This window comes from Sinohyriopsis cumingii, chromosome 1 (genome assembly GCF_028554795.1).
Source record: "Sinohyriopsis cumingii isolate HCF-2022 chromosome 1, ASM2855479v2, whole genome shotgun sequence".
Taxonomy (NCBI): Eukaryota; Metazoa; Mollusca; class Bivalvia; order Unionida; family Unionidae; genus Sinohyriopsis; species Sinohyriopsis cumingii.
In genome coordinates, this window is record NC_142961.1 from 19057035 (window position 1) to 19078650 (window position 21616).

A 21616-nucleotide genomic window follows, 5' to 3' on the forward strand; every position below is an offset into this window, starting at 1 on the left:
TTTTATTGTGGCTCGTTTCTTTCATTTCCAGTGAGTGTTTTTTCCAGTACATTATTTATCTGTCATTTATCAATGCGTGTATATACAGATAGATGTATGTCTTGCATCTTTTCCAGTGCAATTATTTTCCAACGTTGTATTTGTCTGTCATTTTCCAAATTAAACATTTGCCCACAATGTCATCCATTCCATTGCGTCTGTTATTTTCAAGTGTATGTATCTTCCCGATATGGCATTTTATGTCATTCATAAAATACTGGTCAGTTTCATGTCATTCATTTAACACTCATCAGTTTCATGTCATTCATTTAACACTCATCAGTTTCATGTCATTCATTTAACACTCATCAGTTTCATGTCATTCATGTAGCACTCATCAGTTTCATGTCATTCATTTAACACTCATCAGTTTCATGTCATTCATTTAACACTCATCAGTTTCATGTCATTCATGTAGCACTCATCAGTTTCATGTCATTCATATAACACTCATCAGTTTCATGTCATTCATTTAACACTCATCAGTTTCATGTCATTCATGTAACACTCATCAGTTTCATGTCATTCATAAAATACTGGTCAGTTTCATGTCATTCATTTAACACTCATCAGTTTCATGTCATTCATGTAGCACTCATTAGTTTCATGTCATTCATATAACACTCATCAGTTTCATGTCATTCATGTAACACTCATCAGTTTCATGTCATTCATGTAGCACTAATCAGTTTCATGTCATTCATAAAATACTGGTCAGTTTCATGTCATTCATTTAACACTCATCGGTTTCATGTCATTCATTTAACACTCATCAGTTTCATGTCATTCATGTAGCACTCATCAGTTTCATGTCATTCATTTAACACTCATCAGTTTCATGTCATTCATTTAACACTCATCAGTTTCATGTCATTCATGTAGCACTCATCAGTTTCATGTCATTCATTTAACACTCATCAGTTTCATGTCATTCATTTAACACTCATCAGTTTCATGTCATTCATGTAGCACTCATCAGTTTCATGTCATTCATATAACACTCATCAGTTTCATGTCATTCATTTAACACTCATCAGTTTCATGTCATTCATGTAGCACTCATCAGTTTCATGTCATTCATTTAACACTCATCAGTTTCATGTCATTCATGTAGCACTCATCAGTTTCATGTCATTCATTTAACACTCATCAGTTTCATGTCATTCATGTAAACCTCATCAGTTTCATGTCATTCATGTAGCACTCATCAGTTTCATGTCATTCATTTAACACTCATCAGTTTCATGTCATTCATTCAACACTCATCAGTTTCATGTCATTCATTTAACACTCATCAGTTTCATGTCATTCATTTAACACTCATCAGTTTCATGTCATTCATGTAACACTCATCAGTTTCATGTCATTCATTTAACACTCATCAGTTTCATGTCATTCATGTAACACTCATCAGTTTCGTGTCATTCATTTAACACTCATCAGTTTCATGTCATTCATGTAGCACTAATCACTTTCATGCCATTCATGTAACACTCATCAGTTTCATGTCATTCATGTAGCACTCATCAGTTTCATGCCATTCATTTAACACTCATCAGTTTCATGTCATTCATTTAACACTCATCAGTTTCATGTCATTTATGTAGCACTAATCAGTTTCATGTCATTCATTTAACACTCATCAGTTTCATGTCATTCATGTAACACTCATCAGTTTCATGTCATTCATGTAACACTCATCAGTTTCATGTCATTCATGTAGCACTAATCAGTTTCATGTCATTCATTTAAGACTCATCAGTTTCATGTCATTCACGTAGCACTAATCAGTTTCATGTCATTCTTTTAACACTCATCAGTTTCATGTCATTCATGTAACACTCATCAGTTTCATGTCATTCATGTAACACTCATCAGTTTCATGTCATTCATGTAGCACTAATCAGTTTAATGTCATTCATTTAACACTCATCAGTTTCATGTCATTCATGTAACACTCATCAGTTTCATGTCATTCATTTAACACTCATCAATTTCATGTCATTCATTTAACACTCATCAGTTTCATGTCATTCATGTAACACTCATCAGTTTCATGTCATTCATTTAACACTCATCAGTTTCATGTCATTCATGTAACACTCATCAGTTTCATGTCATTCATGTAACACTCATCAGTTTCATGTCATTCATTTAACACTCATCAGTTTCAGGTCATTCATGTAGCACTAATCAGTTTCATGTCATCCATAAAATACTGGTCAGTTTCATGTCATTCATTTAACACTCATCGGTTTCATGTCATTCATTTAACACTCATCAGTTTCATGTCATTCATGTAGCACTCATCAGTTTCATGTCATTCATTTAACACTCATCAGTTTCATGTCATTCATTTAACACTCATCAGTTTCATGTCATTCATGTAGCACTCATCAGTTTCATGTCATTCATTTAACACTCATCAGTTTCATGTCATTCATGTAGCACTCATCAGTTTCATGTCATTCATTTAACACTCATCAGTTTCATGTCATTCATGTAACACTCATCAGTTTCATGTCATTCATGTAGCACTAATCAGTTTCATGCCATTCATTTAACACTCATCAGTTTCATGTCATTCATATAGCACTAATCAGTTTCATGCCATTCGTTTAACACTCGTCATTTTCATGTCATTCATTAAACACTCGTCGTTTTCATGTTATTCATTTATACTTCATCATTTTCAGGTCCTTCATTTAACTCTCATCATTTTCACATACTTATTCACCACGCATCATTTTCATGTCATTTAATTAACACACATCATTCTCACGTTCTTCATCGTACACTCATTATGTTCACGTCCTTCATTTTACACTCACCATTTTCACGACTTTCATTTTGCACATCATTCTCACGTCCTTCATCGTACACTCATTATGTTCACGTCCTTCATTTTACACTCATCATTTTCACGTCTTTCATTTTATGCTCATAATTTTGACGTTCTACACATTACACTCATCGGTTTCACGTTCTTCTTTTAGCTCTCATCATTTTCACGTCCTTAATTTTATAATCATCATTTTCACATCCTTCCTTTAGCAATCATTTTCACGTCCAATTTCACCACTCATCATTTTCAGGTCCTTCATTTAACACTAATCATTTTCACGTCCTTCATTTAGCCCTCATCATTTTCACCTCCTTCATTTTACACTCACCATTTTCATGTCTTTCATTATACACTCATAATTTTCACGTCATTCACTCAACGCTCATATTCTTTACGTCGTTCATTGTACACTGATCATTTTCACGTCCTTCATTTTACACTCATCATTTTCATGTCTTTCATTATACACTCATAATTTTCACGTCATTCACTCAACGCTCATATTCTTTACGTCGTTCATTGTACACTGATCATTTTCACGTCCTTCATTTTACACTCACCATTTTCACGACTTTCATTTTGCACATCATTCTCACGTCCTTCATCGTACACTCATTATGTTCACGTCCTTCATTTTACACTCATCATTTTCACGTCTTTCATTTTATGCTCATAATTTTGACGTTCTACACATTACACTCATCGGTTTCACGTTCTTCTTTTAGCTCTCATCATGTTCACGTCCTTAATTTTATAATCATCATTTTCACATCCTTCCTTTAGCAATCATTTTCACGTCCAATTTCACCACTCATCATTTTCAGGTCCTTCATTTAACACTAATCATTTTCACGTCCTTCATTTAGCCCTCATCATTTTCACCTCCTTCATTTTACACTCACCATTTTCATGTCTTTCATTATACACTCATAATTTTCACGTCATTCACTCAACGCTCATATTCTTTACGTCGTTCATTGTACACTGATCATTTTCACGTCCTTCATTTTACACTCATCATTTTCATGTCTTTCATTATACACTCATAATTTTCACGTCATTCACTCAACGCTCATATTCTTTACGTCGTTCATTGTACACTGATCATTTTCACGTCCTTCATTTTACACTCACCATTTTCACGACTTTCATTTTGCACATCATTCTCACGTCCTTCATCGTACACTCATTATGTTCACGTCCTTCATTTTACACTCATCATTTTCACGTCTTTCATTTTATGCTCATAATTTTGACGTTCTACACATTACACTCATCGGTTTCACGTTCTTCTTTTAGCTCTCATCATTTTCACGTCCTTAATTTTATAATCATCATTTTCACATCCTTCCTTTAGCAATCATTTTCACGTCCAATTTCACCACTCATCATTTTCAGGTCCTTCATTTAACACTAATCATTTTCACGTCCTTCATTTAGCCCTCATCATTTTCACCTCCTTCATTTTACACTCACCATTTTCATGTCTTTCATTATACACTCATAATTTTCACGTCATTCACTCAACGCTCATATTCTTTACGTCGTTCATTGTACACTGATCATTTTCACGTCCTTCATTTTACACTCATCATTTTCATGTCTTTCATTATACACTCATAATTTTCACGTCATTCACTCAACGCTCATATTCTTTACGTCGTTCATTGTACACTGATCATTTTCACGTCCTTCATTTTACACTCATCATTTTCATGTCTTTCATTATACACTCATAATTTTCACGTCATTCACTCAACGCTCATATTCTTTACGTCGTTCATTGTACACTGATCATTTTCACGTCCTTCATTTTACACTCATCATTTTCATGTCTTTCATTATACACTCATAATTTTCACGTCATTCACTCAACGCTCATATTCTTTACGTCGTTCATTGTACACTGATCATTTTCACGTCCTTCATTTTACACTCATCATTTTCATGTCTTTCATTATACACTCATAATTTTCACGTCATTCACTCAACGCTCATATTCTTTACGTCCTTCATTTTACACTCATCATTTTCATGTCTTTCTGTTTATACTCATCATTTCAGTGGCATTCATTCAACGCTAATTATTTTCATGTCTTTCATTATACACTCCTCATTTTCATTTCATTCGTTCAACACTCATTGTTCTCTTATCATTCATGTAACAATCATCTTTTATTCACGTCCTTCATTTTAATCTCGTTATTTAACTGTTATTCATTCAACGCTCATCATTTTCATCTCATTCATTTTACGCTCATCATTTCCATCTTTCATTTTACACTCATCATTATCATGTCCTTCATTTTGCACTCATCATTTTCATATTTCATTTTACACTCATCATTTTCCTGTCATTCCTTCAATGCTCATCATTTTCATATCCTTTACTTTACACTCATTGTTTTCATATTTTACTCTACACTCATCATTTTCGTTTCATTCGTTCAACACTCATTGTTTTCATGTCATGCATGTAACACTCATCATTTTCACGTACTTCATTTTAGACTCGTCATTTTCACGTATTTCATTTTACACTCATCATTTTCATGTATACAAGATGGCCGCTATCGCTTAACCGGCTTGAAGCAGCTGTTCCGTTTTCTAGTGCCGTTTTCATGATATTTGTGCTTGTTGCCTGTTTTCATCTTCGTTATTGTGATCATTATGTATTGGCTGTTAAATTCGTATGTGTTTCTTCATCTCCTTGTTTTGGAAACGAGAACAATTAGACTTTTTCTCAGCTGTCTTGCTCCACTGTTTTTGAACAAACCGCCATCACGTGATACTCACCAGTCAACCCGTTTATGCTACGATGGACCCTCATCAATTGCTTTAAATGATCACTCCTTGGCTCTCCACGCTACATTGTGCTCTAGACTAAACGAACTTGGACTACATTCATCATTACCTAAATGTAAACAGAAGCGAAGAAAGAAACGTTGTTTCAAAGCTGGCCGGCGTAGAACAGGAAGAAGAATCCCAGTTACCTCCCTTATTTCGGCTCAACAATTTAAAATAACTTCGACCGTTAATTTAGATAACCTAATTCAAATCCCTAATAATTCATCAACCTTTGTGTCAACTATCCAAGAAATACCTCTGCGCATTGCATTGTTCAATGCCCAGTCAGTAGGACCACCGGAAAAGCGCACAGAAATAGTTAATCTTTTATCAACGACCTGAATGTTGACATATTTTTCTTGACAGAAACATGGGTAAAAACATCAGGCGATGAGCCCAAGTGTGCGGATATAACGCCCACTGGTTACTCCATCAAGTCGTTCCCCCGTAATTCTCGCGGAGGTAGAATTGCTCTCATCACAAAGAACTCCATGATAAAACGTCTTAACTACACCACAACATTCAATTTCGACCACACATCGTTTGAACTAGTCCAAACCACACTCACACTGGAACAAAGGTCAGTCCATTTTTCTGCCCTCCTCCTAATAGAAAAAACAAGCTGGCTGACTCTCTCTTTTTGGAGCAGTTTCCGAATCTCCTGAACTGTGGAAATTCGATAGGTGGCAACCTGATTATTCTTGGAGATTTCAACTTTTACTTTGGCTGTCCCGGAAACTCAAATACATAAAATCTCATAGATTCCATTAATGGTTTCAACCTCAGACAGTCAGTTCACCAACCCACCCATAAACATGGTCACATTTTAGACTGGATTCTTCATAGACCTGATGATAACATTCTACGGTCCTCCCTGGTATTCCATGACCTTTTATCAGATCACCTCTGCATTATATGCCATCTTGACGTATCAGTCCCTAAACCTCCACCTTTATCTGCTACTAAGAGAAGCCTCCGTATGATAAATAAAACCAAACTAATGCACGACATCCAAGCTAACCTAACAACTTGCTTACCTCCTACCGCAGAACAACTCGATAACTGTCTGCGTTCATTACTTGACAAATATGCCCCAGCTACCAAGTGCAGAGTATCAATTCAAAAGTGTTCTCCATGGTATAGCAGTGTTAAGGACCAGCTTCGCACTGATAAAAGAGACCGCTGTAAAGCTGAAAGGTTTTGGCTTTCCATCAGACTCACTATTCATAAGCAAATCAATGAAGTCGCTAAGAAGAATGTCACAAATATAGTCCATGCAGCGAAATCAGCCCACTACACTACTAAGATCATGGAAAGTTCCAGCTGCAAAGAGCTCGTCGAGCTTACTAACAAGCTAATGTCAAGGAACAAATCAACACCACTTCCAACTACTTTCTCTCCAGTCGTCCTTCCGGACATGTAATGCAAATTTCTTCCTTCATTTTACGCTCATCATTTTCATGTCGTTCATTTTACACTCATCATTATCATCTTTCATTTTACACTCATCAGTGTCGTGTCCTTCATTTTACACTCATCGTTTTCATCTTTCATTTTACATTCATCATTTTCATCTCATTCATTCAGTGCTCATCATTTGCATGTCCCTTTTATTACACTCATCGTTTTCGTCTTTGATTTTACAATCATCATTTTCAGTTCGTTCGTTCAGACACTCATTGTTCTCATGTCATTCATGTAACACTCATCATTTTCACTTCTTTCATTTTACACTCATCATTTTCGTGTCCTTCATTTTACACTCATCATTTTCATATTTCATTGTACACTTATCATTTCCATGTCATTCATTCAACGCTCATCGTTTTCATGTCCTTCATTTTACACTCATCGTTTTTATTTCATTCGTTCAACACTCACTGTTCTCATGTCATTCATATAACACTCATCGTTTTCACAGACTTCATCTTTTTTACTCATCTATTTTATGTCTTTCATTTTACATTCGTCTTTTTCATGTCTTTCATTTTACACAGTAGTTTCATGTCGTTCATTTTACACTCATCATTTTCACGTCTTTCATTTTACTCTCATCATTGTCTTGTCAATCATTCAGCGCTTATCATTTTCATGTCCTTCATTTTACACTCATCATTTTCGTGTCCTTCATTTTACACTCATCATTTTCATTTTTCATTGTACACTTATCATTTCCATGTCATTCATTCAACGCTCATCGTTTTCATGTTCTTCATTTTACACTCATCGTTTTTATTTCATTCGTTCAACACTCACTGTTCTCATGTCATTCATGTAACACTCATCGTTTTCACAGACTTCATCTTTTTTTACTCATCTATTTTATGTCTTTCATTTTACATTCGTCTTTTTCATGTCTTTCATTTTACACAGTAGTTTCATGTCGTTCATTTTACACTCATCATTTTCACGTCTTTCATTTTACACTCATCATTGTCTTGTCAATCATTCAGCGCTTATCATTTTCATGTCCTTCATTTTACACTCATCATTTTCATGCATTTCATTTTACTCTCATCATTTTCACGTCTTTCATTTAGCTCTTATCATTTTCATGTCTTTCATTCTACACTCATCGTTTACATGTCCTTCATTTAACAATCAACATTTTCATGTCCTTCATTTTACACTCACCATTTTCACGTCTTCCATTTAAGACTCATCATTTTCATGTCATTCATTTAACACTCATGATCTGCATTTGTATCGTCCCTTAAACGTTATTACATATTATGTCTTAAAGAAGCAAATATTTCTAATGTTTATGTCACCGATGTAACATACCATGATCTTTACTTTCAATTTAGGTAAGGAAACTATATCAGATAGACGTTAAGAATAATCTAATTTACAAGGACTTAATTTGCCTTGCTAGTGTATTGCAGACATTATATTTGCTTGATTTAAATTTGAGAACACACACACACACACACACACACATATATATATATATATATATATATATATATATATATATATATATATATATATATATATATATATATATATATATATATATATATATATATATAAACTGACAACGAATAGTACAAACTAGTTTCTTAGTAGCTTGAGCGCTGTCCACTCTAACTAGTCTATTTTGCAAACTAACTGATAAACATGACTATCTTCTCCCAACCATCAGTTGTCATTCAAAACATGAAATTCGGAACTTTCCATATAGCTATGCACTGGGGATATGCAGAATCTGCTCCGACGATAAAACATTCCAGAACAGAGCTGAATGGTTATCTGAACATATGATTACATCAAAGACTTGGCAGAGGCAACCCAAAAGGCTAAACAAACAAACCACAAAGACCTACTAATATCTGGAGAGAAACAACAGGCTGATCGGATACCATTTATCCTTACTACCATGTAGACAACCCCAAAGTAGGTGAAATCAGTAAACACTTATCGATCGTGGGATCGTGTGACACATTAAAGTTAATCCTCCAGAACAAACCCGTAGTAGCCTACCGGAGACCAAAAACCTGAAAGATATTCTAGTCAGGGCGAAGCTAACGCCAGTCACTAATCAAGACCACCCTAGTACGTTGGGGCTCTGTAGCGATAAAAAGTGCAAAACTGTCAACATATGATAGAGACCAGCATATTTTCAAGCACAGCGACTAGCGACAAACTGAACATATTCGGTCAAAATAAACGTGCAAAACAGAGTGTAATTTCTCAACACATATAAGATATGCAGCCTTCACTATGTCGGAAAATCTAACGCTCTAAAAAAGGATCAACCGCCACATATTTAACTGGATGACAAAGAAGCAAAACACTTCTCTCGTGGATACACTTTCAGTGATATAACACTTATTGCAATTGTACATCAACCCCAAGTGGAGTTCCGAAACAAAGAAAGAAAATGAATGTTCCTAGATACGCCGCCTTAGAACATCGAAACCAAGTGGTTTAAACCAAGAAGACTAGAAAACGACAGCCACGCATAAAATGCGAGTGAAACGGACAGTATTATGTTTTTCAGACGGCACATTTTCCTATATATAGTTCTCTAAATTTACTTATCAGTCACCCAATAGTCCATAATTACTACTATAACAATGAAATATCTGGGATATACTTTGTGCTTACAGAAATATATATATATATATATATATATATATATATATATATATATATATATATATATATATATATATATATATAATAACAGATGGCGATATGTCTCATCGATTACTCGGTCAATATAAAGTAGACTTTAGCGTCCACATGAAGCTGAAGTAAACTAGAGGAAGAATGAAAAGTAGTAGTTCTGTACAATTTGTAACCTCAACGATTTGTCTGGATTGTTCTGTTGTCTTGTCTCTTTTTTGCATATATATATATATATATATATATATATATATATATATATATATATATATCATGTGGTTCATTTTCATTAGGACTTTAAAGTGTAGTGATTATCTATACGTGGAGTCAACAAATGTGCATAGGACCTATTTTAAAATATTAAAGAACGTAAAATGGCATAGGATCTATTATGTACATCTTGACAGTTACAATTGGACAATTGGTAATCAGGTGGTATCTTTGAAGAATATAGTTAGTTCCCATTGGATTCTAGTTATTTTACAATGTTGGAAATTTACCATTTGTCACGAAAAAGTAGAGACATAATGTGTATTTTAATTTTCACGCTTGTATTTAAGTACCTTTCTTTGGAAACTTTTATTATTCTTATTACCAGTGTTTATGTTGTAACATCAAGTTTACAAGTTTACAGACGTGTTTTATATTGATATTAGCTGAGAAGCAAAATATTTGTTTCGATTGTTAAGTGGAGGCCTATCAATGCCGCGGCATGATGAACTTGATGTCTCAAGCAGCACAATCTTTGATTTTGATTGTACCGAGCATGACTGTTATGATATGTTATGTGGTCAATACAGTTTTGACATGCAGCACTCTGAAAGATAATGGGGAAAAATAAAGCAAATATTATATATATAAACTGACAACGAACAGTGCAAAACTAGTATCTCAGTAGCATGAGCGCTTTCGACTCTTAATGAGTCTTTATTAAAGGCAAATACAAAACAAAAATAAGAAAAACTGCTGTGTTTGTAAACCTGCACATGGTTTTTTCTACAGGAATTAAACTTTTAAATTTGTTATATTTCAGCTAGTTTATTTCACCTTGAAAAAGACCCATTAAGAGTCGAAAGCACTCAGTGCAGTTAGATAATAGTTTTGCACTGTTCGTTCTCAGTTTATTGCATTTATCTCAATCAATCCCTGATACACGTGATCCCTTGCTGGATGCAGTACACTTGAAAAGCCTATTATTCGCCACATGAATTATATATATATATATATATATATATATATATATATATATATATATATATATATATATATATAAAATTTCCAAGCAGGATAGAGACCTTTATTCTGACCATGCACATATCATAAAAATTGTGTAACAGAGACGACGAGAGTACACGCCTACATGTCGACCTTTAATATGATTGTCATCTATATACAGTCTTTCCCGATTCCTAAGGCAGAAATCAATATATATAAAATTATTGAATATTAGCAATAAGCACCAAATAGAACCGAAAGTGCTCTCCCTCATTCTACGGGAGAATGCTTAATAACACTAAGATAATTTCTGTAAATACGAATAAATATCATTATCATGGAATAGATAATTTCTGTAAATACGAATAAATATCATTATCATGGAATAGACAATTTCTGTAAATACGAATAAATATCATTATCATGGAATAGATAATTTCTGTAAATACGAATAAATATCATTATCATGGAATAGATAATTTCTATTCCTACTCTTCTGAGATTCGAACCCATGGCACTGCCTATAAGCAACAACTCCTATAACATTTCGACAATTTGTATATTTGTTTATTTTTTATATATATATATATATATATATATATATATATATATATATATATATATATATATATATATATACAAATGCCTATATCACGGACGCTGGAACATCATTTTTCTGATTTGTGTATGGTCGAGAGATTAGCGTGACTTGCAAAGGCCACTTTAATTTTCAACAAACTATGCACAAGCAAATCTCTTGTCTGTAAACCTCATAATTGAAACTGACTGGTACTAATCGTGCTTTGCTTAACGCAAAGGAGGATTGACTAAGTAAACTTGTTTTAGATAGACGTTCTGGAGCCGTCTTACATTATTTGCAAGTATTGATATCTTGCGTCTTACACTCTGTTGAGTATAAAGGCTTGTTTATCTGACCGGAAAATGAACGAAATCATTTTTCGAACGAAATAAAGCTGAGCGTGGATGTAAAGTAAAGTGGCATGTTTTAGAGCTCTTATATTGATTTCTTCCTCCGCAATATTTCATGTTTACAGCTATCTGGAAGGACCTTTCCTCCTGATGTTTTTATTTCATTTTTACATCTATAAAACTTTCCTGTAAATTGCTACCATATAGCACATACTGTGCTGACGTCCTGTCAGTCTGAACACATATTATTTTCTTTGTGCTTAAGAGTAAATTTAATAATAATAATAATAATAATAATAATAATAATATCCATTACTTATCCATCGAAATATAACTAGTTGGCAGATAATTCGTATTGTAATCTTCCAATCGAAGCAAACATAATCAGTACAAAACATACGTGTATTCAGTACCAAACGTACATGTCATTAGTACCAAACATACATGTAATCAGTACCAAACATCATACATGTAATCAGTACCAAACATCATACATCTAATCAGTACCAAACATCATACCAAACATCATACATCTAATCAGTACCAAACATCATGCATCTAATCAGTACAAACCACCATACATATAATCAGTACCAAACATTCATGTATTCACTATCAAACATACATGTAATCAGTACCAAACATACATCTGATCAGTACCAAACATACATCTGATCAGTACCAAACATGCATGTAATCACTACCAAACAAACATGTATTCAGTACCAAACAAACATGTAATCACTACCAAACATACATGTATTCAGTACCAAACATATGTATTCAGTACCAAACATGCATGTAATCACTACCAAACAAACATGTATTCAGTACCAAACAAACATGTATTCATTACCAAACATATGTATTCAGTACCAAACATACATTTAATCAGTACAAAACTTGCATCTAATCAGTACCATACATTCATGTAATCAGTACCAAACATACATGTATTCAGTACCATACATTCATGTAATCAGTACCAAACATACATCTAATTAGTACCGATCATACATGTATTTGTAAAACCACTTGCCTTTTACTGCATGTTTACAGTATATTCAATACGAATAACTTACTACATCATGTATTTATTGATTATCCATCTAGAGGGGTAGTGGACCAAATAAATCTAAACACAACAATCAGTGTGTAGAGCAAACGTAGAGAGCAGACAGACAGACAGTCGTATGGACAGACTGAAAGATTCATAAAAGAATATGTAGGTTGATAACACTGGTCAACAGTGAAATCATTACTGACTTGAAAAGGCCCTAATCTGTAGTATTTTGGAGTGCCGAACACGAATATAACCGTGAAAAATTTGTATTGGCTCTCGTTTTGAAGATATTCATATACCTCATTTTCTATGTTTCACTGTGTAAATTTCTCCAGTAGGACTGCAGCAACATCCGGAATAATGATGTAACATTGCATAATACCATCATGCTCACATCATCCACAGTTGATTGCATCATTTTCTGATGCAATGCAATACTAATGCCATGCGGCTGCTGAAGTAAGTTGACGTCAGCAGTGTACTATACATGTGTAGGCCTATTATACTAATGCCAGGCGGCTGCTGAAGCTGACGTAAGCAGTGTACTATATAAAGCCCAATCAGATAGGTTCAGCATTTAAAATATTTTAGACGTTGTGCGAGACAGTTCAAGCTACTGTTACATAAAACTTATTATTTTATCTATTTACGTACAATAAAGAACAGTAATGCCTCGAAAGTGTGTTAATACCGCGGACAATTTTTGCTATATTTGTGGGGAAGTGACATTTGCCAACCAGAAGAAAAGTATCAATTCTCAAGTGAAGAAGGCATATCATCTTTACTTCGGATGCAAGGTTGGTGACCAAGACAAGCCTTGGGCTCCGCATATATGCTGTGCTACATGTACAACACAGCTTTCACAGTGGTTGAATTGCAAAAGGTCATCAATGCCGTTTGCAGTCCCAATGGTGTGGAGAGAGCCAAGCAACCACCTAAATGACTGTTACTTCTGCTTGGTTCCTCCTCTTTCCGGCGGAATAACGAAGCGAAAGAAGTCGAGAATAGTCTACCCAAACATTCCGTCTGCATTGAGACCAGTTCCACATGGTGAGGGACTTCCTATTCCAGAACCTCCAGCAGAATATTCTCTTGATTCATCTGACGAAGACAAAGGTGAGTCGACCTGTTCTTCTCCTGGTCCATCAGCATGCAGTGATCCAGATTTTCACTGTGGTGCATCATCAACCCCACACAGAATAACACAGGAAGAACTAAATGACCTGATTTGTGATTTGGACTTATCAAAGAACAAGGCAGAATTGCTAGGATCAAGACTCCAACAATGGAATCTTCTAGAAGAAGATGTCACAATTACTGCATATCGAAAGCGCCACCAGCAATTGGAGCCTTTCTTCAGAAAGGAAAGTAATCTGATATTCTGTTCCGATATTGAGGGCCTCATGAATGCTTTAAAAATCACTCATGACCCACAAGAATGGAGACTATTTGTGGACTCTTCGAAACTGAGTCTCAAGGCTGTGCTTTTGCACAATGGAAACATTCTTCCATCTATTCCAGTAGCGTATGCTGTCCACATGAAAGAGACATACGATAACTTAAGGCAGCTACTGAATTCCATTGAGTATAACAAGTACAGCTGGCACCTCTGTGGTGATTTGAAGGTAGTTGCCCTTTTAATGGGACTGCAGCAAGGATATACAAAATACATGTGTTTCTTATGCGAGTGGGATAGCCGAGCAAGGGAAATGCACTACATGAGGAAGGAATGGACTCACAGGCAGAATGTAGCCATTGGAGAGAAGAATATCCAACACCCAGCTCTGGTTGGGGCTCAGAAAATCTTGCTACCACCCCTTCACATCAAACTAGTTTTGATGAAGAACTTCGTGAAAGCCATTGACCGGACTTTGCCAGCATTCCGATACCTGCATGAAAAATTTCCTCGACTCAGCGAAGCAAGGATTAAAGAGGGAGTTTTTGTGGGTCCTCAGATTCGAGAGCTTTTCAAAGATGAAAATAAACTGGTACATTAACCATATTATAAATCTATTTACCTTATAGAATGGACAAAGCTCAGGTCACATTTTCCTTCAAGCAAAGGAATCTATGGTCACTTTTCTTATAAGCGAGTTCACGATACTATACTGTGTGCCGCCATATTTGTTGTGACGTGACGAGTCAAAGGTCAAAGGGACCCAAGCGGTACACTCATTCATAACGCCATTTAACAGCAGTGAACTATGTCTTTTAACGGTGAGAATTTGTCTTTTGACACTCTAGAAACATGGAAAGTCGATAGCTTCAAGGTGTTTTTGAAAAAAGGGGGCTTTCGACAGTGGGGACAAAAAAGGAATTAGTTGTTCGAGTATTTGTAGCGAGTGAATAAAAGCTACCCTTAGTACCAACTCAGGAAGAAGTTGACAGAGAAAAACGACAAGAGTACAAATCACTTTTGATAATAGAAGATGAGTATTTACCTGACCCTGTGCTACTGAAACCAAATGAGTGGACAGGTGAGAAAGATGGAATGACAATGTGGCCACCCATCATGTACTGGGACATTGCAAACTTTCTCAAGCTTACGGGACAGCCAGATGAACTTTCAAACTGACTTATGGGCGATTACAAGGAAGGAAAGGCATACAGTTATTACACGTCAAACTGGCTCCAAGAAATATTTTATCACCCAATACAGAATATCTCGACATACTGTTTTCTTGCTGCTTTCTGCAAGCCATCTCAACATCTAAATTCAGAGCCACATAAGGTTTGGATTTGTGCAGAGAAGAAATCTGGTGCTGTCAGAAGTGCTTACTGTACATGTTTTGCTAGGTGAGTAGAACTGAATTTATACTTCTTTATCTAATCATGTTTGTTTTCTTTGCTGTTGTCACAGAGATTCTTGGTGAAAAAGAGAACAGTAATTATATACCTGTCATCAAGTGGGGTCATGAGAAGGAAGCGGTGGCTAAAAGAAATTATCTTCGACAGTTGAGGAGAGATGGGCATCGCAATGTAATCTCACGAAAGACTGGCATTCTACTTGATTTTGATGAGCCATTTCTGGGCACCAGCCCTGATTTGTTGTTACAGTGCGACAGTTGTGGTGTTGGAGCACTGGAAGTTAAGTGTCCATGGTCCATTCGATTCTCAGATCCAAACGTAGTGAGACCCTCTTATGTGAATGATGGCAGACTTAAGAGGAATCATGCATACTACATGCAGATTGAAGGAGTTATGGCCATAAGTGGTCGAAAATGGTGTGATTTTTATGTGTACACCACAAAAGGTCACTACCAGGAAAGAGTTCCATTTGATCCAGCGTTTTGTGAAGGTGTGAAGCCAAAGTTGGTGCATTTCTTGACAAAACATGTGGCACCCAGACTGCTGTGTAATGCAACTGTATGCAGTGAGAAGACACTACCATGTTTACCAAAAACCAGTGACTTATCCAAAAATCCCATGGTCCACAACCTTAATGCAAAGTCAACTGGAGTCTCACGAACAATGAGGAAAGGAGAGAAATGCATTAAAACAATGAATAATAATGTAATATGCGGGCTGTGTGATTCAGTTTGCAAGGAACCCAAGATATTGTGACTGATGATAATAACAGTATTTGTTGTGATTACTGTAAAAAATGGTTCCATTGGAAGTGCCTGCATATCACCCACAAAAGTAAAGAAGTTGAACTTGACAAATGGTATTGTGAAATATGCTTAGTAAAGACATAAATTTATGTTGCATATGAACTCCTTTGAACATGCAAAGTGTGGAACTCCTTTAAACATGTGCATAATGTAAAGTCTGTTTTTGTATAAAAAGAATTATTATAGTCTGATTTTCTCATTACTGAAAGCAGTCACTATGAACATTGGTATGTGAAATCATTGTTTTATAGTTATTTAAGCATGATAAATATCTACACATAAAACAAAGAATGCATTAGTTTACACAGTTTATTTCAGGATATAAATTAACAACAATGCAGATATATATTCTTAAAAGATAGCTTACATGGTACCATTATATTGCTACTCATATGAAGAATGAGTTGAACATTTAGGACAGTACATGTACATGTATTTCAATGTTGCTATACTGGTGAGAGATATTTTTATTTATCATGGATGTATACCATTAAAATTCCTAAAAGTGCCATTCCTTGTCTTTTCTGTGTGCATATTCTATAGTATGGCCCCTCTTGACTTTAATTTGTCTTTTATAAATAGCTGAACAAAAATTTCATTTATCCTAAGCTTGAAGTCAAGAAAGGAAGATACTCATCAAGTCTATTAGTTTTCTTGTACCATGGTACACAAGAAAAAATCTAATTTTATTTTACTTATTTAGTTTTGGTAATAGTGACAGAGAACATTCAGCTTTAGGATGTACTTTAATATCTGTTACATCAGAGAACCTAACGTAATTGTGGTGATATTTCTGCATTCATTCAGAACTGTCTAATGGTGGAAGCAAATTATATAATGTAGCAATTACATTGATAATGTCATCAATAATTGGCAGCAGTGTACTTGGAAGAGTTTCCTTCAATATTTTGAACATTTTAAGTCTGTTGATGGCTCGTTCCACATGATTCCTAAGAATTGCAACTTTTTTGGTTATTTTAACATCACGTGAGGCCATTTGCTCCTTACCCCGTGCACCATGTGGAATGGCAAGGCGAGCACGGCGTAGCAATAGTTCTTCTTTAATTGGGAATCCTCTATCTGCCATAACTAGGTCATGTGGATCTAGCAAATTTAGAAAGCCTGACTCAACAACAATTTGCTTATCTGATGCCCTCCCACCCCATGCTTCAGATATGTAACTTATCATACCTAATGGAGTTATTCCAACAAGAAATTTTACAGTATTATGCTTTTTGTAATCAGACCATGTCACTGCCTGTATATACAGATCTCTGGGCCACTCAATAAATATCTCTGTACAATCTATGATGACCCTTGTACTTGCATATTCATTTCTGAATGCCTTTCGATTATTACGCATAACCACTTCCTTTGGGGGACACTGGACCAAACCTTTCAATTTATCTGACAGGAATTTGACCCAGGTATTAATAATCTGGGAGCATAATCCCTCACATATGCTGAATCTATCTGCTAGATCTTCACTTGTGAGTCCTAAGCGAAGTTTCATTAAAACAAGGACAAGTTCATCATTTGCTGATAGATTCGCTTATTGTCTCTCCTCAGTTTACAGATGGAATTTGTACGTCCTTCGTTAACATTCTGTGATGTCTTCCTTCCCTTCCAGTAACGCAAATTCTCAGCATCAGAAGAAAGAAAGCCATATAGAGCATAAAAAGTAGTTTTGTCATGAATTCCAGTGTAAAATCTAATTTTTTTTATCATTCTGTAAGTACCTGTACTCCACTGAACCACGCAATTTCTGGTTATTTTTTCTTAGTTTTTGTGTCAAGGAATTGATTATTTTATCTTTCATTCTACAGTTATCACAATTCTGTACTGCATAACTGTGATCAAACTGCTGTATATTTTCATGATACTCAGTCTGAACACAGATATTTGAGATCAGTTTCATGTCAGTCTGCACTTCTACATCTCTGTGAATATCAGAGGAACTTGCATGATTCTGGCACATACTAATGTTCTCTGCGTTCCCAAAATCTACTCCAGATTGAACATTGGATATCTTCCATTTTTGCGATGACTGCTGTTCCAAATTTGGATCAATTTTACATAACACTCTCCGTGCAGATTTTGATTTTATTTAGTCATGCCCCGTTAGTAAATTGGGATCTGGGTTATCTTGCGTGGGGCATCTGTGCATGAAATGCTTGCTACACACCATATCCTCTGGCTTTGGAGTCCATGTCTTTTTACTTGCTGGTGATGTCCTACTGATGTTTGAGATCCATTTTTTCTTCCATTCAGGATCTTTCATCTCCGTTGGGAATGGATGCAGTTTAATATGGCATATACATTCACAAAACATCTTTTTTCGCTTGTGAAGTTCACAGTACTCATTATGCCAATCCTTTATATGTTTGTTTTTTTAATGCTGCATCCTATAACTGCACATCTTTGACTGCTTGGCATGTTGCTTTCTGTAAATAAAAAGAGAAAATAAATGTTCTCAGAAATTCATAACAAGAGGAAAAGCTCACATGCTGGTGTTGACATTGCAAGACTATAGTTATTAAGATACGTCAATATATATAGTATCTCTCTCTTTATAACAGGCGCACATATCAACATATCGTATATGTCTCTAATATGAAGCAGTATTTTACCATGGCTGAGTTGTAGATGGGACATCTTATATACCTTTGCCTTCCTTCAATGATCAAAACACTTTGACTTGTTCATGACAGTTTGTTGCCTGAGAAAATTTACCTGTGATTCGGAGTTTTTTTGGTTTTTTGGGGGGGGGGGGTTTCTTTTATCGTTTGCGACACAATGGGCGGGCACAAGTCGACATGATATATTACAAACTCGAAAACAGAGTACTCTCCTGTCACTGCCGACAAATTTGAAGTATAAGTTATAGCCTGTTTACTGTCAGAAGTTTAAGCTTGCCTCATCAGAGACTTTTATCAGCAAATAATTTCTTATTGTACCTAATCAGAGAGTCAAACATTCTTCAGAGAGTAAAACATTCTTACCTGATTGAAGTGCTGCTTATGGCCGTGCTAAATCTCTGCGATGTGGGTCCTTTTGACCTTTAACCCGGATACAGCTGTGAAATTCCTGCGCATGTGAAGTAATGTTACGTGAATAATGCCATGACCAGGCACTCTCCAGAAGCTCCAATGGAACTACCACCACTAAAATGCTATTCATTCTATATTGCTTATACAGACAAGTAGCAAACTAACCAATCAGAAAGTTCCTTACCACTTGTCATACAACAGAACAATCCAGAATGAACAGTAATCAGGGAGCTTCATTGCTCAGTGAACAAAACTCGAACAGGTAATCCTGGTTCAAGGTTACCTAATTGGCTAAATATGTTTAAAATGAGAATAATTCAAAAAATGCCCTTGATGACTTTATTTCACTCATCAATACACATTAATTACTTTGAAAAAAAAATTAAAATACTTTTACCTAATTAAAACATGCATCTATAAAATTATAAAATATATGCTTCTGCTACACACTTCCCTCCACACATTTAAATGATGTCCTCATCATTGTGGGGTATCCACCATGAAGGAAAATATGGCTTTGGAAATGGTATCAGGCATACTGTTAAAAACTCATTTTGTGTGCAATGACTGGATGATACGGAGTTTTGTTAGCCAGTCTGGCTCATTAACGGCTTGGGACATCACATAGTCTCCAGAGGTCATCCATTAAGGTGCCTTCGTCACTCGACTAGAACATCGCGGTGCTGAAACAGGCAAGGAGCTCTACTACGTTACTGGGGCTCTCAACCCTGGTGTGACGTGGTACTGCAGAGTCATTATCAGTGTTGATCACACTGTCTTCTGGATTCATGGCTCCAGACTGTTTAGCAGTATGACCACTCTGCTTAGTATCATCAACTGCACTAGGTGAAGCCAGCTATCTGCCCACACTGGGGTTACCATCATCTTGATTTGAAAAGGTTTCATCATCCACTGTAGGACTCTCACGTGAGGAGTCTGTAATTGAATTTTCGCCTGCTTAATCATCTTCAACGCTGTTCCTGACAGACATCTTCCGTATCTGTCATTTCGAAGCCACCAGATACATCAATCATTTCATTATCACTTGGACGATAAAGCAACATAGACTTCTTTTCATCCTGGTCTGAATCGGTTTCCCTGAAATTATTCTTGGGTGAATTTCTAGTCTTGGATGTCGCAGATTTGAAAGCTTGTTTCTCCTGCTTACGATTATTATGCTCCGACTGAATTGTTGGCAAGGCGCCAATAGGAAGCAGCAAATTTATATGAAGAATGCATTTAGATCCTTTGCATCTTCCTATCGTACAACGTATAATGCGATATCTGGGTTTTGTTGGGAGTCCACAGGGTAAACATTAGTCTCCCAGCGATCAGCAATTTTATCCCCAGGCTGAAGGGTTGCAGATCTTGCTTTCATGTCATATGCACTCTTCTGTTTTTCTTGAGATTTTCCCGCAAGACATGTGGTTAGTTTGTACGATTCTTCCAATCGGTTCCAAAGAGATTTAATATAAATGGACAAATTGCCCGATCCACTACTCTTGTCTAATCCAAATGCGAGGTAGACGTGGCTCTCTTCCAAACCTTAGAAAGAATGGAGTCTTGCCTGTAGACTCATGGCGCGTACAATTATATGCGTGAACCAATGATCCTAAATAGCTCTTCCTATCCCTTTTCTGATCTGGGTTGAGAGTTCCACCTATATCTAGCAGTATTCTATTCCATCGTTAACACATACCTTTGCCCATTGAGTGATAGGGTGTCGTGCGAGACTTTATTCCAGTAATGTGACATAATTGATTGATGACCTTACTTTCAAAGTTTGCTCCCTAGTCTGAATGTAAACGCTGTGGCATACCATAATGAACAATACAACTATTAAACAGAGTCTAAGATGTAGTCTTGGCTGTCTGGTTTCATG

At 35.8% G+C, this 21616-nt stretch overlaps 1 protein-coding gene across 1 annotated transcript; it reads right to left on the bottom strand.

The window, feature by feature from the left end:
• Window positions 1–17483: 17483 nt before the first annotated feature.
• On the bottom strand, window positions 17484–18662 carry LOC149806509 (uncharacterized). The gene is made up of 2 exons (XM_089979886.1): window positions 18518–18662; window positions 17484–18223 (listed from the first exon to the last, which is right to left on the bottom strand). Exons 1-2 carry the CDS (start codon window positions 18660–18662, stop codon window positions 17484–17486), a joined length of 885 nt encoding a protein of 294 aa, XP_089836012.1.
• Window positions 18663–21616: the final 2954 nt, after the last annotated feature.